Here is a 25,984-nt window from a genome sequence, read left to right as displayed (position 1 = left end):
ATGTGGGTCAGTTTGGCCCATTTTGAATTTAAAATGTTAATTAATCTTCTATTGTAAATCGTACGTGTATCTCCGTTTTTTACTTTTCCTAAATATTTCCTAAAAAATGATAAAGTTATAAACAGTTCTACCTAGAACCGCCACGTGGGTCAATGTGACTCATGCATTACAATACATGTCTTTTTTTAAATATAATGTAAGGTGTATGTGTGTGTGTGTGTGTGTATATATACAGCAAACAAGACATGTTCCTCCTCCTAACACACATGTTTTTTTTTTTTTTTTTTTAATTTATTTCAAGCCTTTCTTTGTAGATTGATTGCGAGACAGAGATTGCTAAGATTGTGGATTTGTCAAGATGCCAACTCAGTGAAAACCTAGTTGCTTATTTTTCAATGTACCTGGGAGACAACAATCCTTTGTTTTGTTCCACAAATGCAACAGGGAATATATCAGAAGGAAATGTTTAATCTAGAAAGTAGTCATTTTGATTGGAATACGGCAAGCTGCACTCAGAGGCATACAGCAAACTGAAATGACAGGTAATAATAACTTATGTGCCTTATATGAAACATGTGTTATATATTCTTTTTTTATATTACTTTTAGAAAAAAAAAAACATTTTGGTTTTACAGGTTTGTATGTACCAGGTTTGTATGTACCGGTTTACACAATAGTGTTCAATGGAACTGCATCTGTGTTTACAACACAGCTCCTGGATGCAGGCACAGTCAGCTGGCAGACGCGTACGCTCCTCCATAGAGTACAATGCAGCCGTCATACCTGAAGTAGTGTTATATTTTATTCTTATGTAGTGTTAGAAACAATGATTTTGGTTTTATAGTTTTGTGTGTACATATACCCGTTTGCACATGTACACGGGTATATGTACATACCCGTTTCTTTTGAAATGTGTATTTTATTATATTTTTTCACTGTTTCATGCTGTATATGCACTCATTTTGAAAATAAAGCCTTTCATGTTTAATTTTCCATTTAAATAGGGTGTTTCTGTGATGCAAATGTTAGATATGATGTTCATGAATAGAACTTTTCATTTATCTTTCATTTTCATAATAAAATAGTTTAAAAATGTATGGGTCAAAGTCATCCACGTGGCGGTTCTGGTGTTAATCAGAAAAACAGACATGTTATACAACCTGCCTTAACACATTTTTTGCACATCTCTGTCATGCAGGACTGTGCAGAAAGATTTTGAGATCCTAGAAATCTCTCTCTAATGCTTAGCAAAAAAAAAAAAAAAAAAAAAAAAAAAAAACACACACACACACACTAAGCACTTGCAAGTTAGCAGGGAGCGGTGACTGCATGTTTATTATTGCAAAGATTCCCACGTTGTTTTTCAGGGTTTCAAATTGTAGGCAACATTTAGCAAGGGCACTAGCAACCAGCTAACTCTTTTATAATATGTTTAAAAATACCAGCAACCAAAACATCTTTTCTTTTTTTTTTCCAATTTTGAAATTTGCTACATAAAACTCCAATATGTTTTAGCTGCTAAATGCCTGTTCCTAAATAAAATGTAAAACCTTCTCTCAAAACATGTTAGGTTGTTGCTGCTAGTGCATTGCAAATTTGTATCTGATCATTTTGTTTATTGTTATGAATACACAAATTAAAAAGAAAACCAAGTATTACTTTTTGATAAATACAGTGCCTATAGAAAGTACACACCCCCTGGAACTTTTTTCACGTTTTTCACATGTATTCAGTTATATATATTGTAACAAAGTCTTGTGGGCGAGGCTCGTTTTCGCCCTTTTAAAATACAGACCCAGAAGCTGGTTTAAACACTTATGTGCACTTTTTTAAAATTATTTTAAATAACTTTCACAGGTCTCTTCACGGGCTTCACACAGATAACCTCGAACAAGCTTCTTGGCCTGTTTTAAATACTTGCCTGTATCACAGGCAGGTGACGTTCATTATCTTGAGCAAGAGAAACCTCTTCCTGTCTAAATTCCATGGCATTCTGGGGGATGTAGTCCTTTTCCCCCTCCTGGACTACATATTTCTCTCATTTTTCTCCCTAGTCTCCATCTATATATATATATATATATATATATATATATATATATATATATATATATATATATATATATATATATATACACACACACACACACACACACACACACACATATATATATATATATATATATATATATATATATATATATATATATATATATATATATATATATATATATATATATATATAGTACTGTGCAAAAGTTTTAGGCAGGTGTGAAAAAATGCTGTAAAGTAAGAATGCTTTAAAAAATAGACATGTTAATAGATTATATTTATCAATTAACTAAATGAAAAGTGAGTGAACAGAAGAAAAATCTAAATCAAATCCATATGTGGTGTGACCACCCTTTGCCTTCAAAACAGCATCAATTCTTCTAGGTACACTTGCACAAAGTCAGGGATTTTTTAGGCATATAGTCAGGTGTATGATTAAACAATTATACCAAACAGGTGCTAAATGATCAATATGTAGGTTGAAACACAATCATTAACTGAAACAGAAACAGCTGTGTAGGAGGAATAAAACTGGGTGAGGAACAGCCAAACTCAGCTAACAAGGTTAGGTTGCTGATGACAGTTTACTGTCAAAAGTCATACACCATGGCAAGACTGAGCAAAGCAACAAGACACAAGGTAGTTATACTGCATCAGCAAGGTCTCTGCCAATTTGAAGGCAGACAGGGGTTTCCTGATGTGCTGTCCAAGCTCTTCTGAAGAAGCACAAAGAAACAGGCAACGTTGAGGACCGTAGACGCAGTGGTCGGCCAAGGAAACTTACTGCAGCAAATGAAAGACCCATCATGCTTACTTCCCTTCACAATCGGAAGATATCCAGCAGTGCCATCAGCTCAGAATTAGCAGAAAACAGTGGGACCCTGGTACACCCATCTACTGTCAGGAGAAGTCTGGTTAGAACTGGCCTTCACTGAAGACTTGCGGCCAAAAAGCCATACCTCCGATGTGGAAACAAGGCCAAGCGACTCAACTATGCACGAAAACACAGGAACTGGGGTGCAGAAAAATGGCAGCAGGTGCTCTGGACTAATGAGTCAAAATTTGAAATATTTGGCTGTAGCAGAAGGCAGTTTGTTCGCCGAAGGGCTGGAGAGCGATACACGAATGAATGTCTGCAGGCAACAGTGAAGCATGGTGGAGGTTACTTGCAAGTTTGGGGCTGCATTTCTGCAAATGGAGTTGGGGATTTGGTCAGAATTAATGGTCTCCTCAATGCTGAGAAGTACAGGCAGATACTTATCCATCATGCAATACCATCAGGGAGGCATCTGATTGGCCCCAAATTTATTCTGCAGCATGACAACAACCCCAAACATACAGCGAAAGTCATTAAGAACTATCTTCAACGTAAAGAACAACAAGGAGTCCTGGAAGTGGTGGTATGGCCCCCACAGAGCCCTGATCTCAACATCATCGAGTCTGTCTGGGATTACATGAAGAGAGAGAAGCAACTGAGGCTGCCTAAATCCACAGAAGAACTGTGGTTAGTTCTCCAAGATGTTTGGGCCAACCTACCTGCCGAGTTCCTTCAAAAACTGTGTGCAAGTGTACCTAGAAGAATTGATGCTGTTTTGAAGGCAAAGGGTGGTCACACCAAATATTGATTTGATGTAGATTTTTCTTCTGTTCACTCACTTTGCATTTTGTTAATTGATGAATATAAACTATTAACATGTCTATTTTTGAAAGCATTCTTACTTTACAGCATTTTTTCACACCTGCCTAAAACTTTTGCACAGTACTGTGTGTGTGTGTGTATGTGTGTGTGTGTGTGTGTGTATATATATATTTTTTTTGTGTGTGTGTCAGTGCCTCAGAGTTTCATGCATTTAAATGAGGCTTTTAATGAGAAAAACATTACAGAATACAAAACTGAAAAATCATAATTGGATAAGTCTCCACCCCCCTGTATCTTCTACTTCTTAATAATCGTCTTGACCGTGCTCCAAGGGTTATTCAAGGCCTTTGATATTTTTTATACCCAGCCCCTGATCTGTGCCTTTCAGCAACTTTGCTCCAGAGTTCTTTTGAAAGCACCTTGGTGCTCATGGTTTAGTCTTTGCTTTGAAATGCACTACCCAGCAGAGGGAATCTACAGGAACTGCTGAATTTATCCTGAAAAATCATGTGAATCACGACAATTTAACACAGGTGGAGGCCACTTAACTTGGGGTGTGATTTTGAAGGCGACTGGTTACACCTGAGCTCATTTACGATTGCTATTACAAGGGGGCGGGGTTGGGGGTGTAGACTTTCTATAGGCACCGTATTTAATAAATTAGATGAAAATGGCAGTAAGGTTGTATGGACCAGTCCCCGGGTGTATATGCTGTGTGTGCGCCTTCTTACAGATAGCTTGTGCAGCTAAGCAGAAAGCAGTGGCCAGTGGTGATGACGGCTTAATAGCGTGGAATCAAACCTTACACTCCTACCTCTCATCATGGGAATGAATACCATTAGAATCACTGCATCTTTAATACTGCATTGGCCTAATGCGTGAGTACAGACAAATGCTGACCCTTATGGATAGTTCACAAATAGCTCTATACACACTCACCGAAACAGATCCGATCCTTCACTGCAGTGACGAAGACAGAAAGAGTCAACTACAAGAACACATTAGATATGATCATGAATATTCATCTGAGGTAAGAGTATGATACAGATCAACAGGAGTACTGTGCATCCACAGTATATACAAGTAAACATGGAGTGTGACATACCTAGGTTGATGCCCCAATAAATAGCTTGTGCTAATGATCCATCTTCAAAAAGCATTTCTACAAAAAGCTGTGATGGTCGGCGGTATCAACAGAACAGTATCCTAATCCCTGACACTAAACAGTGACCACATCAGCCCCGTTTAGCAAAACGAGTGGTGATCTGGACCCCTAAATGATAGCTCACTTTGTTAATAATTAGTTAAACATAGGTCATCATAGCACCCCTTTTCTTTTAGTTTTCATTTACGTCAAATAATATCCAAAATGATAATTCTCAAGCATCATCAAACATAAACAAGCTACCTCCGCCGAGTTCCTAACTACAAACAAAATATCAAGTTCCAGCAGTGGCTAGATGAAACCAAACAATTGACAGCGTCACATATCTTGTTTACATTACTGCACTGCTCCTCTTTCTTTTATTTATTCAGACTCCAGACAGGTAACAGTAGCAGGGCAGGGCCCTGCTTGTAAACAGTTTTTGGTTTGTGTGTTGGTGTTGGTTGGCAGGGGCAGGGTTAATCCCTATCCCTGCCAAATACATGTGAGGATGTGGCTGTTCCCAAGTTATATAACTGGTGCCAATTGGGAACAGCCACATGATATAAAAAGGGAGCTTATTAGGAGAGAGGTTTTTGCCTCTACGTGGAGAGAGACAAACGCTCCTGTACTTAAAATAAAGCTCACTGAAGATGTGAGCGAGGGGTTTTCCTTTGGATGTCTGTGTTCGTGACTTGTTTTGTTTGACCTTTTTATTTAGCTCTGTGAGCAGTGTTTTGATTTGCTTTTGTTTAATAAATGCACAGTTAAAAAAAAAAAAAAAAAACCTGCAGTTACTGTCTCTGAGTCTCAATAACCCTTTGCCATCCTGGCACAGTAACTTTTTCAGTTTGTTCTTAGTTTAAATTCAGCGGTCTCCCCCGTGTTATACAACAGATGATGGCCAACTATGCCTACACCATGCGTTTTTAAAACAGGGGTGCAACGTAAGTAATAAACCCTGAAAGGTATAGGCAGCCCTTAGGTCTGCCACAAAGGATATGCAAAAATGTAAGGTGACAACTGGATGGAGAAGCACCTCCATTTACCCTTCATTCTGAAGCACTCAATAAACACTAAAAGGTGTCCGTACAGCTTTTATCACAATAGGATGAGTAGTTCTCTAGATTTGTAAAACTGTAGGCAAGACATGATGTACAAGACTTAGCACTGAAATGTTTAAGCAATATATGCAAAAATGTAAGTGCATCATACAGACAGACGGATGGACAGACAGACAGAGAGACAGACACCCCAATCTGTTATTGCAAATAACCTATGCTAAACAGCATTAATACCAAGTTTCATGACAACTGGATTTTCCAGATACTGGCAAACATGTGCGAAATATAACTTTCCTACGTATATTTCCTACTGCCTCCACTACAGTATATCCCCTTGGCAGTGGATAATAATACGTTATGCTGGAGTTTATCCTCCTTCACAAGGTCTACTGTAGCTTTCCTGGGTCATCACATTTTACACATTTTAGTGTTTATATAGCCTTAAATGGATAACACAGTATCAGGATAGGGGGGGTGTCATTGTGAATCACACATACCTCATGAATATTCATGACCACATCTAACATGTTGTAAATTAACACGTGAAGACAATATTCATAAAGCACATGAAAATGCACATGATATGTTCATTATATATGGATTAAGGTGGGAAAAGGTTAACTAAACTGGAATAACACTAGCTTCTTAGTGTACGTTGCACTTTATATACCTGTAATAGACTTTATCTTTATGATAAGATTTCTTCTGTAACAATACTGCTTCTGTTGAGATGACTGCCAATTTAACACAAACTTGCTGAAAACCTGGCAGACTAGTTACAGAATCCACACAGGAATTATAAAGGGTTTTTGTACAAAGGATTTATCAGGAATAATAAAGCAATAACCTTCTGAAGTAAGTTAACTCTATTTCCACAACCGTACTTTAATGAAAACCAGCCTTTGCTTCTGGACTTGCTCAAGCCAATTCCCACAGTGTATCTTGAGAACTAGCTGACTTCAGTCTTACAGCATTCTTTGGACATGTGGTAACGAGAACCGAAACAGGTCCGTTTGTTTTTGTTTTGTTTTGTTTTGTTTTTAAATACAAATTAATTGAGGTTTCCTAGCTCAGAAAATTAAAAACAGCTACCAACTTGTGTTGTCCCAGAGTACAGTTTTTGTTTTTTGTTTTTTGTCACAAGAAACAGTATCAAACATGCATACTCAAAAAGGCCTGTGTTGGGATGGGATGTTACGGAAGGTGTTTGATAATATCTTGCCCATGTATTTAATTGTACCATAGGTCAGCATATTGTTAATTATTACAGTCTCTTGGCTACGTACATCTGCTTCTTTTTTAATCATTATTGTTTGATGACATGCAAGTCCTTGAACACACCCAGAGGTGTGCAATTCTATGCTCTGTCTCCTAGGAAACATACTTCCTAAATATAAACAATGATGTAATCTATGGCTTCAACACAAAGAATCCTTTGTTTGTACAGTAGTTGTACAGCATTCACTCATATAACTGAATCAAACGAATGTGGTGCAAAAAGGGTTTTGTTTTAAGGCAAGATGGCAGAAAATCTACATATACAGCTATGGCCAAAAGTTTTGTAGACTCCTATAGAATTAACAAATTGTGCTTCATGAAGTTGAATGAAACCTGCTTAATAATGTTAAGTTAACATATTGAATTACATAAACTGAAAAATGTATAATTTCAAAATCTAACATGAAATACTGTACTGCTACTATGGTTTCCGGTAGACTTTTGCGATATTAATTGGTAGTTTCTTTGATTACTTGATGTTAAATAAAATAGCAACATTATGTTCATACAGTTTTGTTTTTTTAAATTTTATTTTTTTATTAATGGCTCAATCCTAAAAATCTAGGTGATACAAAACTTTTGGCCATAGCTGCATGTTCCCTGTATAAAGGGTGCTTGATAATTCGTGCGATATCCTCGGAGCATCACAAAGTCTGCAGGGTACATGGAGGATGATATGCAAAAGAAAGATGTCTGGTTTAACAATACACTAATGTCACAATACAATACATATCATGATATGCAGGCCACAATACAGTATGCATCATGAGTCATGTGATAGTCATGATGGGTTACTTGTATGATGCATAATAAAAGAGCAAATGGTCATTTAATGATGAACCATTTTGTTAAAAGATATTAAAACATGTGATAGAGAGACATGTATTCAGATCAACCACAAAACACACTTATTCTTCAATCAAGAACCATTAGGTGAACTACAATGAGCTGTGCTGTTTTTTGGTCTTGATAAGATACAGTACATACCTCAAATGATACAGTACATACCTCTGTTACTATACGACACAATTCATCTACATATATACGCACATAATATTTGGAAATGCAAAATCCTTTCAAACTACTACTGGTGGACATGGAGCCTTACATCATATTGGTTCTTAAAGTTGAGAAGTATAGATACACACTTCTGTAATTAAAGAGGTGACACAACAAAAGTATATAAGTCAACATCATTGACAAAGTTCATTGATTAATTAGAGCTATTTGTTTGCAAATGATGTGCATTATATTCTAAGAATTATGGTAATTCTGTTAAGATTTTTCTCTTGTAAACCATTGTCAGTCTGAAGCCTGAAACCCTACCTGTGGTTCAGATGATAGGTTCATCTTGTATGGGTTGGTCTTTCCTTCATCACCCACCATAGGGGACCACAGTTTGGTTTCAGACCTAGTAAAATGAAAACATTTTGTATTTATATACAGTGATCCAACCTGACATACAATAGTCTTTGACTCAGTGTGTCACTGGTGGCAATTTCGCAAATTTGTTTTTGACAACTTGAATGAGTGAATGTAACTAAAATGAGCTACTTTGAGTAAAATCTGGCAACATTAACTTAGTGTTACAGTAGTGTTACAGTACCCCCTGCAGTGTTTACAAGAAATACATTACATTACCTTTACTGTGTCCTGTGTCGTCGATATCACAGTGCTATATTTATTTAAAACCACATCATGGGTCATAAATCAACTTCCCAGGAGAATTATTAATAAAATGATTTCTCTTTTAAGGACCACACTGCATCCGGGTCATGCTCTCCCTGCAACACTGTTGAATGGATAAACTGCGACGTTCAAAAGAATTACCCTAGTTGGGTTACTTGTGTGTGAATAAAAATATACAAACAAAAACATTTGCTGCTGTATGGACAACATGAGAGATAGCAAGATAAACACAAATGGATGGGAATGGACAGACAGAGAGACAAAATCTGTAACACTAACTTATCCTCACACAATATACACTCCAGTTGCCCTCGAATTAAGCAGCTTATTTACACTTTGACTGACGGGTTGCTTAGCCTGCAGTAGGTAGCTTGATAAAAAAACATCCTTCCTCGCCAATTTCTGGCACCATCTAGTGACTTTTCGGGGGCTTCGAGTTGAGAGAGTCTGCAACAAATGCATTTTTGTGGGTCTGCCTTTTTACTTCTGGATTGTAATTTCTTCTGGACTGTAGATTTCTATAAAATATATTATTCATATAACATCCATCCATCATCATTAACTGCTTAATCCTTTACAGGGTTGGAGCCTAACCTGGCAGACACAGGGCACAAGGCAGGACTACACCCTGGATGGGATGCCAGTCCATTGCAGGGCATCACACACACACACACACACACACACACAGAGTAATTTAGAGTGATCATCATGTTTTAGGACTGTGAGAGGGAATGGGAGTACCTGGAGAAAACCCACACAAACATGGGGAGAACATGCAAACTCCATACAGACAGACAGATCCCTAGGCCGGAATCAAACCTAGGACCCTGGCACTGTGAGCCAGCAGTGCTAACCGTCACGCCACCGTGCCGCCCTTATTGACATAACTAAACTTACTAAATAATTACTAAATACTAGTGAAAGGTAAACATGAGGGACCTCTTTTTTAAAACACAATTTTTGGAAAATATGAGAAGGTTAAATAGATTAAATAGCTATGTATTGTTTTAAATGTAACAACAACAAGGTTTGTTGTTCATGAAATACAGAGTATAGAAAAGGAATGGTGAACTATAAAGAACATTTAATAACGACAGTAGACCACTTGGCCCATCAATGCTCGTCCAATTACTGGTACTGTAACTGGTTGATTCAGCGTCAGCAACACGGCTAGGTAACTCATCTTTACCCTCACCACCCTCTGTGAATGGCTGAGGGTATGCAAGAATATAGAAGAGTCACCAATTAACATACAGTGTTGAGACCTTATTCTCTAAATAACATGCAACAAGTCTTGTTATTGAAACACAGTGGACCATATTTTCAAAGCGTTTCCTCCTGTCTTTAATTAACTCCTATTTTTTGAACTTTCACTCATTATAATGTTTACTCTTTTGTTTGTTGAATACTTACGAATTATCTTGAACCTAATAAAGTGAATCAAACGAACCAAATTCAAAACGTTTTAATTGTCCGCTAAAATGAGAAAGTTTTTTTATCCTCAAAATATGACCTCAGACTGGAAACTTTTGTACCCGGATTGCCAAAAGAGAGTATCTAAAGGTCGACGTTTTAGGTCAACTTCTACAAATTTTGAAGATTTTCTTCGGTAAAGTAATGTTCCGTACACAGTAGTACCTCATACTATGACCTTGTATTAGGACTGGAACTTTTAATTTATCTTCAAACGTAATTGAATGGTTGTTTATCAATAGATTTACAAATAGTAACCAAACCCTTTTCGTTTATGGAAAAGCAAATAGACGAGGACATAAAAACTCCCGATAAAAAGTACCTAACTAAAGTTTTGAGTTAACCTTTTGTCAAACTTGGATTGACGTCAACTTGGGTTTACGTACTCACTTCTCGTACATCCTGTCTACCTGCCTCTTTTCGACAAATCATATGAGCGCCAGAACGAAATGCACCGTCTTCTATTGGTTTGTCTTGACAATTCGTGTCGACCAAATTGAACAATATACTTAATATAAGAGAAAAAGTAAAATGGTTGGATTACCAGCAATTGTGTCAAAATGGTCCTTGACAGAAATCCCAGGTGTACCTTAATTGTTACGTACGGGTTCAAACCTTTGTAAGACCGATGCTGAAGTCTCGTCATACCTTACGTCTTATGGTAGTCACATTTTAAAGCCCAAGACGAGAGTCAATTTTGAATTTATACTTCCGCCGTACCGAGTCGTAAACTTATTACACGTTTCCGATTTGTCTCACATGTAATATGACGAAAGGAACAGGATCTTTGAATGAAATGAAAAAGCCAATATGTGTCTTTTCTGCATATAGGTCAAATTGTGTCATAATTACTGTGTTTTTGTGTTCGGAAAACTATATATTTTTGTGTTATCCAGATAATTTACGAACATTTTAACAGCCAAAATTGCTCGACGGATATAAAATTTCAAAATGTGTCACCGACTAAATTTATGACGGTGAAATTTTTTTTTAAAGTTAGAGACAGTGTGAATTAGAGGAGAAGGTGTGAATGAACCCAAAGTCACACTCCCATGACATTTACGAAACCCATCACTATTTGTCGAGTCTTTACTCGATAGATGGATTCTGGGTAATATAAATAAGGATTGAGATGGGGGTTTCCTAGAGCATTACTAAGTTATTTGAATAAGTCTCTAGCCCCAAAGGATAAGGCACACCAGCTGGACTTATTTTCAACGTGACTTGATTAAAGGTATGGTACAAACCTTACAGACAGATGCACCACGTAGAAAAACCTGAATGTTTTCTTAACGTTACATAAAGCAGTACACAAAAGAATCCGTAGATATTTAAAAAGATACCAGTGATCACTACTCACAAGTCCGCACTAACGTCCTAAATAAAAGACACATTGCAGGACTAAAAAGTAATGTAGACACAAAAAAGAGGACGGGATTCAACAGCCATCCAATGGTGTTGAATTCATGTGTCCTACAACCAGTTTTACATTAAGTCAATAAAGTCAAGAAAAATGTCACTTTAAGTAAGTTTTTTCAATTTTCTTTAGCTACAGATTTTCACGAAAATAAACAAAAGAAAAATTTGTCTACAATTAAGATTTTTTACAGAAGTTTTCGTGCAAAGTATAAATGCTAATTTCAAAGCATTCATACCCTTAATTCATTGGAATTAGTAGTATTATCACCAAGGTGCTAGAAATATCACTAATGTCTCCTAACGAAACAATGAAAAAATAGGTTCATTGATAACTTTTTACCAATAACCATTCGTAATTATTGGTAACAGTCATAATTCATAAAATTATTTATTGTCATTTTTTAAAGCTGGTAGAAGGATACAAGAATGTTTCCCAAGCATTTGATTCCAATTTCAACAGTTGTTTATCAAGAAATACAACACTCATGGTACTGTCACAACACTCCCTCGGTCTGGAAGAAAGAAGGTTCTTTCACCAAGAACAAGTAGAAGAACTGTGAGGAAGGTTAATAACACACTGGGTAACAAAATTTTTTTGTTCCTGGGTAGTAAGTGTTATTTCCTAATTGCTTATGCCTCAAAAGTATAGAAAATGGCTATTAACAAACTTTGCTTTTGTGACCAGGACAGTGATATTTCAAAATATCACTATTTCCAATGGGAAAACGGGCAAATGTGTGTCTTTTCGTTCACATAAAGTCAGAAAAAAAACAACACATGAATCCAAATTAACATGTATTTATACTAAAGTAATACAAAAATGACTACAAAAGATTTAGAAGTGAGTAGTTTTTCGAGATTTACAATTATACTGTATTTACAGTATAATTGTAAATCTCAAAAAACTACTCACTTCTAAATCTTTTGTAGTCATATTACTTTAGTATAAATACATGTTAATTTGGATTCATGTGTTGTTTTTTTCTGACTTTATGTGAACAAAAAGACACACACACCGCCACGTGGGTCACTTTGACCCATACATTTTTAAACTGCTTCATTTATGAAAATGAAAGACACGATACAACTGAAAAAAAATATAATAAAATACACAAATTTGAATTTTTATAAAAAACGGGTATACACATGATGTACAGGTGTAAACGGGCAGATGTACACACAAAACGATAAAACTGAAATCATTTTTTTTAATACTACATAAAAATTAAATATAACACTACTTCTGGTATGAGGGCTGCATTGTACTCTATGGAGGAACATAGGCGTCTGCCAGCTGACTGCCTGCATCCAGGAGCTGTATTGTAAACACAGACGCAGTTCCATTGAACACTATTGTGTAAACATGTGTAAACTGGTACACACAAACCTGTAAAACCAATTTTTTTTCTAAAAGTAATATAAAAAAAGAATATATAACATACATTTCATAATAGGCACATAAGTTGTTATCCTACCTGCCATTTCAGTTTGCTGTGAGCATCTGAGTGCAGCTTGTTGTATTCCAATCAAAATGACTACTTTCAAGATAAAATATTTTAATCTTTTTGGCCTAAATGCAAAGCGTTATGTTTAGCGCAAACCGAACACAGTGCATCACCCAAAGAACACCATCCGTACTGTGAAGCATGGTGGTGGCAGCATCATGTTATGGGGATGTTTCTCATCGGCAGGGACTGGGACATTTGTCAGGATAGAAGGGAAAATGAATGGAGCAAAGTACAGACAAGTCCTTGAGGAAAATCTGCTGCCCTCTGCAAGAAAGCTGAAACTGGGACTGAAGTTCACCTTTCAGCATGACAATGATCCAAAGCACACAGCCAAAGCTACACTGGAGTGGCTAAGGAACAAAAAGGTAAATATCCTTCAGTCGCCTAGTCAGAGCCCCGACCTAAATCCAACTTGACAGACGTTGAACAGTTTTTTAAAGATGAGTGGTCAAATATTGCCAAATCTAGGTGTGCAAAGTTGGTAGAGACTTATCCCAACAGACTCACAGCTGTAATTGCTGCCAAGGGTGCTTCCACCAAGTATTAACTCAGGGGGGTGGAGACTTATCAATTATTAATCTTTCAGTTTCGCATTTTCAACATTTAATTTTTTTTTCTCAATAAACACTTTTTCCCCCCTTAACAGTGTGGAGTATGGTGTGTAGATAAGTGGAAAAAAATCCTCATTTAAATGCATGAAACTCTGAGACACTGACAAATATATAAATAAATAGATAGATAGATAGATAGATAGATGAAAAGGAGAGAAATATGTAGTCCAGGAGGGGAAAAAGGACTACATCCCTCAGAATGCCATGGCATTGAGCCAGGAAGAGGTTTCCCTGGCTCAAGATAATGAACGTCATTATTTAAAACAGGCCAAGACGCTTGTTCGAGGCTATCTGTGTGAAGCCCGTGGGTATATGAAGCCTGTGAAGAGACCTGTGAAAGTTACTTAAAATGATAAAAAAAGTGCACATAAGTGCTTAAACCTGCTTCTGGGTCTGTATTTTAAAAAGGGCAAAAACGAGCCTCAGCCAAAAGGCTTTGTTACAATATATATATATATATATCACTGAATACATACCAAATGCCTAGCAGAGCTCAGAACACACTCTTTGGAGTCCCTGGTTCTTACATAAGTTACTGACTGAAAAAATAAGCTGCAGTATATTAACAAAGTCCTGATACTGTAGTTAAAATACTAATAAACTCCTGATGGTCCAATGTGATTTTATATATCACTGGAATCTCTTTCCTTTCAAAGGATGTAATATAATACTTTACGGACCAGTAGAATCTCGAAATGCAAAGTGAATCCTCTGTTTTTAGTTTAGACAGTATGGGGGAAGATATTGTAAGGTCATGGAGTTTCCTCTAAAACAGTTTTAATACAGCGGTTCTCAACCAGGAGAGCCATGTCAAACTTCCTAGTGAGGTGCAGTTCTAATTATATAGTAGCTATATAGTAATAATAAAAACACTCCAAATGAAATGTTACACCCAAGTCTAAATGTGAATTTGACAAAGTCACAAATGCTACATTTCTGTTTTAAATATGATCCCAGTACCTAATTAGTCTGGGAAACCGCACTTAATAAAGCTGAGACCCAGTCATGAGCGATTTTGTTCAGGACTGTACATAATGAATCGGTTTGGGGTGAGTCACTGTCTGAAAAACAAAAAAAAGTTTAGTAATGTCAAATTCATCGTGTCAAATTCATAAAACTAAGAAAGGAGTAAAGTTAATGATAATCCATTTTACAAAAAGGTACTAGGTATTAGTGGTGCAAATCAGCAACCTAGTTTCTTATTCGATTATCATATAGGCCTTTATCAATGACAATCGATGCATTGATGTTTTATTTTGACAAATAAACATTTTTTTTAAACAGAAGATCCACTAACTAAAAAATGTTGTGCATAATAGTTAAACAAAAAGGCACGACTTATATTCAAATTAGAACACTACCGATTATAAAAAAGGTATTTAACAAATGAAAAGGGTATGTGTGCGTTCGCATCAGATCTCCCTTTAATATTGTAACAAAATACATGCCAACAGGCCTTATATGGTCGGGACAGTCCCGATTTCCTAGCAAATGTCCCGGGTCCCGATTCATAGGAAGAAAGTCCTGCTATTTACCCAAAGAAAAAAAAAACATTTATTCTGCACAGTAGAGTTAGTGAAAACCACACGCTGTGCTATTCGTGCAGCTGAGACATCTGCTGATCACTAACTTAGACAAAGGTAAGAACGCTTCATTATGTCTATTTTTACTGTGATGATGGTCGTGTAGTAATGAGTTTGGGGAGGGGGGGGGGGGGAAATACATCTATTATATGATCATTTTATATGTAACAACACCCCAACCCCCCACCCCCGACGAGCATCCCACTGAACAGTTTCCAAATGTTGGCAAGTCTGTGATAATTACAAGAAATACTATATTTTAACAGAAGTCATTTGTATCTGAACTATGGTTGTTCATTACTGTTAACATTTTATGTCCAAAACAAAAGCATTTTAATTAATATCTCACAAATCCTGACTAATTTAACTACAGTACTAAATTCAGCTTTTTGAACATATATAATATTGCCATATAATCCAAACACAACATACTTTTAAACAAAAGATGGTAAAAATCGGTAGATTTAATACTGTGTTCTTGTCCTTTTCAGTACAAAACAGTGCACTCACCAGTGAAGCAACTCAACTCATTTTACACAGGGTATAGTGCCTATAGTACGTATTCACCCCCCTCGGATGTTTTCAGTTTGTTGTGTTACAACCTGAAATCTTTTGATTCACACAACCTACTCAACACTTTGAAGAGGCGAGAGAATTTTTACTGTGAAACAACACAGTTGATGGAAGAAAAAAAAACACTGAAATGTCTTGATTAGATAAGTATTCACCCCCCTGAGTCAATACTTGGTAGAACCACCACTGGCAGCAATTACAGCTGTGAGTGTTTTGGGGTAAGTTTCTACCAGGTTTGCACATCTGGATCGTGCACTACTCACCCATTCTTCTTGGCAAAATTGTTCAAGCTCTGTCAAGTTGGATGGGGATCGTCGGTGGACAGCAATCTTGCCACAGATTCTCAATTGGTTTCAAGTCCAGGCTTTGACTGGGCCACTCTAGTACATTTACTTTCTTGTTTTTAAGCCACTCCAGTGTTGCTTTTGCTGTGTGCTTGGGGTCACTGTCCTGATGAAAGGTGAATCTATGTCAGTCTTAGGTCTTTTGCAGACTGAAGCAGGTTTTCCTCAAGGATTTGCCTGTATTTAGCTGCATCCATTTTGCCCTCTGCCCTGACAAGCTTCCCAGTCCCCACCAATGAAAAGCATCCCCATAGCATAATGCTGCCCCCACCATGCTTCACAATAGGGATGGTGTTACCTGGGTGATGTGTTGTGTTGGGTTTGCGCCAGACATAACGCTTTGCATTTAGGCCAAATAGTTCAATTTTTGTTTCATCGCACCACCAAATCTTGCTACATCTTTTCAGTCTCCCACATGCCTTTTTGCAAATTCCAAGTGGGATTTTACAACTTTCAGAGTTGCCATTGGCCTCTTGGTGGCTTCTCTGACCAATGCCCGTCTTAGCCGGCTGCTCAGTTTGGGAGGACGACCTGCTCTAAGCAGATTCTGGGTGGTGCCGTATACCTTCCACTTCTTAATGATCGACTTGACTGTGCTCCAAGGGATATTTAATGCCTTTGAAATCTTTTTATACCCCCCCCCCCCCCACCCCCAGAGTTGTTTTGAAAGCGCCTTGGTCTTCATGTTAATATCTTTGCTTTGAATGCACCTTATAGAGACAGTTGTATTTAACCTGAAATCATGTGAACCACTTTTATTGCACACAGATGGACTCCATTTGAGTTCTGAAGGCAATTGGTTACACCTGAGCTTATTTAGCAGCGTCATAGCAAAGGGGGTGAATACTTATCTAATGAACTTTTCAGGTTTTTATTTTTAATTGATTTGTTTTTTCACACCCCACCCCCCATTTTTTCCACATATTGAAAGTGTTGAGTAGGTTGTGTAAATCAAAGGGAAAAATGAATGTCACACAACAAACTGTGCAATCATCCATGAGAGGGGTGAATACTTACTATAGGCACTGTATATCCAACGCGAATGTAGAGGCCTCGTGCCTGTCCTAGCAACATGCTGACATTGTTTATTTATTTTATTTCTTTATTCAGGAAAGCCATATGAGCTAATTTAGCTTGTTTTCATAGATGTCTTGGCAAGAGCAATACATTTACAGTTTTCCACAAACAAAAACAGAAGACATCATAAATACAATCAATAATAAATAAATAAATGAGTAAAAACACAGAGCAGTTCAATGAGCAGTTCAGTAAAATCATGCAGTACACATACAGGGCTCGGATAAATACTGGTACAATAGTTTTTTAAAATTACTACATGAGGTCTCTGATCTAAGCTTAACTGACAAGTGGTTCGAGTCAGAGACTGCATCTGTAATATCATTAAAAGAAGTGCACGCAAGGTTTTAATGCAAACCTGCAACAGGAGACTTCAAACTGGGTTCTAATTTGATGCACCGACTCACCAGTATGTAATTGAAGCTCAGGAATTTAAGGACAGATGATCAATAATCGATGCATCGATTAACAGTTACACCACTACTAGGTATGTGTTTTTTTTTTTTTTTTTTTTTTAAACATTGGAAAAATAATTTCTGTATAACTTAGATTTCTCACTATTGTGGCAAGGGGGCTTCAAGTAAAAGACAGTGGCTAAGGTGGGGCAAGATAATCGCATGCCTATAATTTGCTGCAATAAATTAAACTTGATTTTAAATAAAATGTGAAAATTGATACACTGCTACACTAAAAACAGTCAGTATAGGTGACCTGTATCTGACATGGTTTTTTACTAATTTTTTTTATAAATAAATAAACAAATAAATAAATAAATAAAATATACCAACCAAACTGAAATATTCAGGCTGGGTGAATTACTTTCTATGTCCCTTTAATGTTGTAGTCATGGCATTTACAATTCTCCAAACAAACTCAAAGAAAGATTTAAACCATCTCAACCATTTTTGAGAATGATAAAATACTGGAGAAACAGAACACAGAACCACTCAGACATATTGCAAACAATAACAAATAGCAAGGGGAAATACACAATTAAAATGACTTTTGCAGTTACAAAACTTACTCCTTAAAAACAGTACCTTCTGTATCCAGTACAATATTTCAACAGCACATAGTGTGTACTGTGTGTACTCAGACATTGTAGTGTATGTCTTCTCTGTCAGCTCTAGAAGAGGGAATCATCACCAGTACATTGTTTTGTGCTTGTTTAATCTCTCCCAGTTGTTTCATCTCTCCTGCTAGCTGAGCTATTATACCTTGAATTTGCCTGTGTACTTATACGCAATATGTCTTTGTATATCACTTATATTCATGACTCACATTTCCGTGTCTGCAAGCACCTCATTCTTAAAATCTTTGTGGTTGGGAACAAAGCAGACTGGGATTAAAGTATTCAGAACGAATTAATGATAGATGCAAGTCAGGAAGGCGGGACATTGCCCAGCAGAACTGGGAAATGTATGTATTATTATTTTTGTAGTAGGTTTTGTTTTTTAATGGTTAAAGGGTAAAGTCAGTGTGAATTGATTAACCATGTCCACAGTTTTTCCAGTGTTTACTGGCTATCCACCGATTTCATTTTTTTTGTATCGGGAGTATTTTAATGGGTTTTATCGGTTAAAACCGAAAATCAAAAGCCCTACTTATACATTACGAAGCATCATCCAGTTACTGTGCTTCATATATTAGTTCAACTTCTTATTTTGTATAGAATAATTCCAGGCGTATAAACTTTTCAAACTTCAGAAACAATAAGTTTTATTTACTTACATACACAGCAGTCAAACAGGTGGAAAATCCTTCCACTGTACAGCAACATGTTCAACAACAATAACTCCATACGAACAGTATTCAGTTTACCTACGACTTGCATCTTCTTAAATTCTTATGCAGTTACAATCCTCCTATTTCTTATGTATGTCTGTATTTCTGATATACATTCTGATGTGCCTACAACCAGCTGTACTGTATTTGCTCCAGCTACAAACTAACGTTTTTTTTTTACTGTTTTCTCAAACTTTAATTTAACACTACTGCCTGAATCAGTACTGTTAAATACCAGAATGGCACATTACAAAAACATACATTCTGTAGTCATTACTAAAATAACGGTGGAGGATGAATCCTCATTGTATTACATGTATATGAGACTTTTTCTTTAGTACGCCTTGGAATATCGTTCCATCTTTTCTTAATCTCATCCACCGTTCTTATAATAATGCCTACACTCTAAAAAGTAAAGGCTCTCACTGCAACCTTGCTTTGCTACTGTGGGGAGACCTTTTTAGGTGCGTATAAGAAGCTTTTTTTTACATAGATTCTATATTTGCAGACTTTCTTTTTTGTCATGTAAGCTATGAAACATATTGAAAATTGGAATTTGCAAAACAATAAGGTATTATAAACTGCAATTTACTAATAGGCTTGATCAGAAGGGTTAAAAAATTAACTCTTTGCAAAATATTATTAAATGTTTCTTTGTCCTTGAAAACAATGACTCCTTCTTGCTGCAGACAAGTTTCCTATAATCACCTCGCCTTGTATATAGCCTACTGTCTAACTGTGGCAAATTAACACATGCTTTTCAGGGTTCTTAACATAATCAAGCAAATACGAGGTGCACAATTACCGGCAGCTTTAATAAATTAGACAGAATATTTAATAGACTTAATTTGCAAAATCCCCTCCCAATTTTAGGTGTTTTGTTCAAAAATGCCCCAGAATTACATATGCATATACAGAATTACATATGCATCAAGGGCTAAAGCGCACTGAGACACTGCCCCCCCGCAAATCACGTATTAATTGCGTGTTAATGCCATTGCGTGTGTTTTATAAATCCCATCCAAGAATTCAGAAACCTCAGAGCCCATTTTACGGTCGTAAAACATGTGCAATCCTTTTATAAATCTGGGCCCAAGTGTCTTTATACAACAGATCTATCGGCAAAAGCGGCAATACCCCTAGAACTGCATTCAATCTTAACACATACTGTACCTGAATTTCCCTATCTATCCTATCATAACGCTTTACCTGGAAAGTGCCTATAATCACTGATGTCTGAAGTGGATAGCCACTTTTCTTGTCAAATCACATTTTCATAACTTACTGAAATACACACAAAAAGAAAAGTATATTCAAACGTGTTACACCTACCTAAACATTCTTCACTTTCTACCAAGTTTCATGACAATTCAATTTACCAGATATACTGTATGTAAATATGTAAGCATGATGGATGGGTTAACGAACAGACTGACACCCCCTTATCCCCAGGAGTATGATAGTATCAATAATGTATGCACTGTATAAACAGCCTTCCAGATATATGGAGAAATTACCATTATCATGGCCAGCAATAAAAAAAAAAATGGATTAATTTTTACTGTAAACCATGTGACCTCCCATATCTGTTTTTGGATGCATCTGTAATGCTAAATTCGAAAGATAGCCACCTGGAAGATAAACAGAACGTGTTCCCAGAGGAAAACGCTAGTTGGCAGACATGCATGTGGTGGTACAGCAAGACTGATGTGACAGAGTGGCGTTTCATGCCTACCTGGTCTCAAAGGGTAAAGCGCTGTATGTTAACATAATGCTGTCAGAAATCACATTGGAACCTCACAGGACTCCTAGGTCCCAGTTTGAGGTAGCGTATAAATATATGCTTTTTTTTTTTTTGTCCTATTCTCATGTATACTCAATAAAGGAGTTTATTCTTCAGCTTGACAAAATAAATTTAAAACTGAAAGGATTAAATAACATTTCAGTGCTACCAATGCAAACATTATGACAAAGTCAAAAAAATTTAAAAAAAAAATAAAAATTAAAAATCTTAGGGAGTGTGTGCTCTGAAACAATGATAATTATATACAGAGTCTAGCTTCCTGCTTAGTTAGATTGTATCTAACCATCTGCTTTTTAATGAACTGACTTTTTAAAATTATACTTCCTGCACAATTCCTGGGGGACAACTATAAAGCACAGTATGATGCACTCACTGGCTAATGATGTTCAGCCAACCACGGGGTGGGGGAATTTCCATTACTTCACAACTAGTCCTCAATGGCTGTCAATGCCCTTCTGTGATACGACAGAAAAAAAAAAATAGAAATACCTGTATGTTCCGCCAAAGAGCACTAATCATAACCAGACCACAGTACTGCCAATAACTGCAACATAATGGATTTGGAACATGTTACTGTGCCGCTCCATTCAACCAACACCGTGCACGAACTGCCCTTAACCATTGTCTTTTCAGAAAACAAGGTCAATGCAATAGTTACAGAATGACGAACATGTTTATGTAGATAACATTAGCATAAGTAAAAGTCTGAGACTGGAAGTGTGTTTACATGCTGCTAGTGACAATATAACCCATACACAGACGCTCGTTTTACTATTAAATATACAAAGTTACAAAATCCAGCTATATTTATTTCTAATCAATACCACCCTTTTTTAGTACATTGTCAATTTCATTGAAAAGAGGTAAAAGGTTGGAGGAACAGAATAACTGGCTGATTATTATTTATTTATTTATTTATATATTTTTTTTAATTATGTCAACGGTGCCGATAAGGAGAATGCAGCATGGTATAAACTCAAAGTGGTACGTTTGATGCCATGAATTGGCTTGCTCAGTGATGTGTTATGGAATACAGCAGATGAAACGCAGACTCCGATTAAGGGGCTTAAATACATCAGTGATTAACAAAAAATACACATTATCATATGAGACATACTAGACAGTGGCATAAATGCAATGTGAACCACTGCCATGATCACAAACACATTGGACTTCAATAACAGCTCTTCAAAACTAGTCAGCAGACCAAACAGAATGCTTCTGCAGTTTTTACATCAAAAACAGCATTGGTTCTGCTGGCTCAGCTATAGTAGTTCAGTATCAATGGATATATTTTTATTTTATTATGCACAAAGTGGTCCATTACTTCACAGATTCAATAATTTTCTGAGCAAAGTCCAAAATACTGAGAGTGATGCTGTCAATAACCTGGGAATTAATTCAGTTTCAAGAAAATAGAAGTATCTGCACATGTGGCTTAATTGGTGGATACAATATTTTGGTGTAATTTTTCAGTTGAGTGCTTTCAATTATTTCTTACTCAAATTTGTATTTCTCAAATCTAAAAAAAATATTAAAAAAAAAATGATAGAAATGTTCCAGTTCCTGTTCCATCTGCTTTCTATAAAAGGCAGCCCTGCTGCTCTCCTCGAGCTGTTTCTCCTCTCAGTCGTTCCTATCAACAAAATTCCTCTGTTTCCTGTTTTAGAAAATGGGTTTTGAAAGAAGACAGCAGACTTTTTGAAAGCAGATAGTGAAGGGATGTATTTGTTTCAACTTTTTTTTTTTCAGGTATGGGAACCTTTAGACTTTTATGGTCCATATTTTTAGGAGGGTAGAACTACATGAATAGTGAATGGTATACAGCATATCGTTACTCATATCAAGACTCAGAAGAAGAAAGATATTACAGTCAGTCAAGAGAAACAGATAATGTTTTTAATTTGCCAATGGATAGGAGGAGGTGTTTCTTCTGAGCGCTTTTCAAAATGCCTAAAAACACCCGAATATCATTATTTACCTGTTCAGTGTAAGAACCATCTCCTCTATACAGCCTTTGATCTTGTTCTGGGCCTCCAAGTGAGTCATGTGCTCAGTTTTTTCTCCATCGATGGCTGTTATCATGTCTCCTACGCACAGGTTAGCTTGTGCTGCCTTGCTGCCAGGGGTTACCTGGAGGATACAACAGGGGCAGCCCATTACAAAGCTGTACACTGAAATAGTTCCACCACATTTCTGTGTGGAGGTTACTTAACCCTTAAAGAACACTCTTTTCATAATCAGTGGTTGTTTTTGCATCCCATAATAACACAAAGGCCTATTTTGAAGCAAGTGCAAAGGAAGTAATAAAATAATCGTAATGTATTTTTTTGTTTCAAGTAGTTTCCTGCTAGTTATACCTTTACAAAGTGTTTTTATTTTTTAAAATAAATAAGTGCCTTTGCTTCAAAACAGGGCCAAAACATATGTAGCTCAAACCATACAGATAATCACCTAATACTGCATAACATTCACAAAAAAAACAATACTATCTTTCATAATTTTTTTTCAATTTTAACCCTTTCAGGGAAGACAAAAAAAATGTGTCTCATGAGGTTCCAATAAATACACCTGTATGACCTACAGTTGTGCAGCTTCAAAGGTCAATATTATTGCCAGTTGGAGATCAGTTACAATAACTCTGGTAACACATTTTACTACTGAATTTACACACACAGTAAACAGAGTTTTGAAAACTGTAAACCTCTTACCCACCCAAAGTATTCATTAGAAGAGGCTTTTTACTTTGAGATACAACATTTAACTACTGGGTTCAATGTCTTAATTGGACACCCACATGCACTACATTAAAACCACAGGCAGCAACAAAGTAAATCACCTTTGTGACTCATGAAGCACACAAATTCAGCCAGAAAACCAAACACCACAGGCATGTAGCCTACAAGAGTACTACATACATCAATTTTATGTGCTGATATCTCAAACACAAAGTGCTTTTTTTTTTTTTTTTTTTTTTTAAATAACCCTAAAAAGTATTTTTCAATCTAGCCAGTGAAAAATGGAAGCCATTACCATGGCGATAAAGGAACGCTATTTACAATTTTTTTTTTTTCTGTAAGGAAAAAAAAAAGCACCAATTACAATTCGCAAAAAAAAAAAAAAAAAAAAAGGCCTTAAATTAAATGGTGTTAATTTTATATTCCAGAAAAAAAAAAAAAAACTATGATATTTGGAGCAAACAGCTTTTAGAATATAGCTCAAAGTAATAAATAGGAGCCTTTGTGCAGGGCTGAATTAAAGGACATGGGGGCTCTATGTTAACCCATATTTAGGGGGCCCTATGCATATTATGGCAAAACGTGTTTATTGGTTAATCTGACCCTACGTTGGGGACAGAAAGTGTGAGCTGAGCAGGGCGGGGAGCAGAGCGAGCCAACTGTATATGGAGCGGGGGAGCGGAACAGGGAGTGGACATTTCCAGCTTGCTCTTTCACAGCACTGAGAAGAATTTTATTTTTCTAAATACATGTTAGGCCATGGAGTTTAAAAAAAAAAAAAAAAAAAAACGAATACAGATGCAGTATTTTCCATCATGCCTGTGCATGGGAACCATTAATTTTCCAGTTTCAAACTAAAATTAGGCATGTTGATGTTTTGCAGACTTGAGAATTGCATTTTTAAAAACAGCTTTTATATTCAATGTTATTGGTGTGGCACTTTACAATTCATTACAGAGGGAAGAATATATATATTCTCCTGATTGTGCAGCTGCCATATAAAAATGTGAGAATCGCCATCAGTGTACCCACCTGTTTGTGGTTATTACATAGCCTATAGTGTTTTTATACAGCTCTATGGTTATGCACCAATACAGCGCTGTGAACATGGTTTATATTTTCTGCACTCTTAAGGATAGTTCAGACGTTACAGGGTGATCCATCAGCCCTGTTGAGACTCACACATATGTGTTTATGGGTTGCTTTGAGCTCCCTAAGAGATATTTGGATACAAACAAGCCCAGCATAGCTAATTTGTTACGAATCATATGCAAAGTTTGAAATAGGCAAGTATACCGTACACAACATTGTGGGAACCTGTTAATTGCAAGATAATATTTTTCAGTACCAATCAATAATTATAATGAGGAAGCGTCTTCGAATTGAATTAGGTAACTTATCTGAACAGTTTATGTAGGCTTTTTTTTTGTTTTCTAAACAAAAAAAATCATAGCTGGGCATGAGGCTTGTTAAACTGTGTATACCTTTATTGCCTTGTACCGTACGACAGAAACCACATGCAAATGATAATAATTAAGTCTCATTGTTGTTAATGATAATTTTAATTTACATTCAAACATCTGTGGGTACATAGAACACAAAATGATGCAACATGGATCATAAAAAAGCTTCAGTCCCAATGCAGTAAAGTACAAAAGCATTAGCAAGTGGATGATAGAACATCCACTGAGGTTAATGGGTCAGTGGTTTTCTTAGTTTACCAGAAAGTTCAGCGTGTGATATATACAATAGCAGCAAAATTGTGTGTGTGTGTGTGTGTGTGTGTGTGTATGTGCGTCTATATATATATATATATATATATATATATATATATATATATATATATATATATATATATATATATATATATATATATATCAAAACAAAAACAATGTTTTCTCTTTCTTTACAAATCTGTTTATAGATTTCTTCCATGGACCAGCAGCAACATTGCATTCATTAGAACAAAACAATGTACTTTAACAAAAAAAAGGGAATAACTTTTCTGTCCTTCTTTTGGGGTTTTCTTTTGAGAAAAACAATCACTATGGACTTAAACCGTTCTTTCCGACTCCACATTTGAATTTCCTTCAGGTTTCCCGCATTGTACACGTTTACCTTTGCCTGCCTTTTTTCTAAAATTCCAACCCCCAAATGAAAAAAGAAAATTTCTAAAATGGGGCATACTGTGCACACAGGACAGATT

The 25,984-nt window shown here is 36.3% G+C and overlaps 1 protein-coding gene across 2 annotated transcripts in view; it reads right to left on the bottom strand.

Moving 5' to 3' along the window:
- The window catches only part of LOC121321900 (PDZ and LIM domain protein 1-like), a 55,767-nt gene that overhangs the window by 10,110 nt on the left and 19,673 nt on the right, over positions 1-25,984 (bottom strand). For both annotated transcript variants that reach the window (XM_041261282.1, XM_041261283.1), the window contains exons 2-3: positions 23,022-23,173; positions 8,501-8,585 (exon numbers count right to left, since the gene is read on the bottom strand). In XM_041261282.1, the coding sequence (XP_041117216.1) occupies positions 8,501-8,585; positions 23,022-23,173 (237 nt within the window). The remainder of the gene's footprint in view (positions 1-8,500; positions 8,586-23,021; positions 23,174-25,984) is intronic.

Source organism: Polyodon spathula, chromosome 10 (genome assembly GCF_017654505.1).
Source record: "Polyodon spathula isolate WHYD16114869_AA chromosome 10, ASM1765450v1, whole genome shotgun sequence".
Classification (NCBI taxonomy): domain Eukaryota; kingdom Metazoa; phylum Chordata; class Actinopteri; order Acipenseriformes; family Polyodontidae; genus Polyodon; species Polyodon spathula.
The sequence above is the reverse complement of the archived record's forward strand: the minus strand, read 5'-3'. Positions and strand labels throughout refer to the sequence as shown.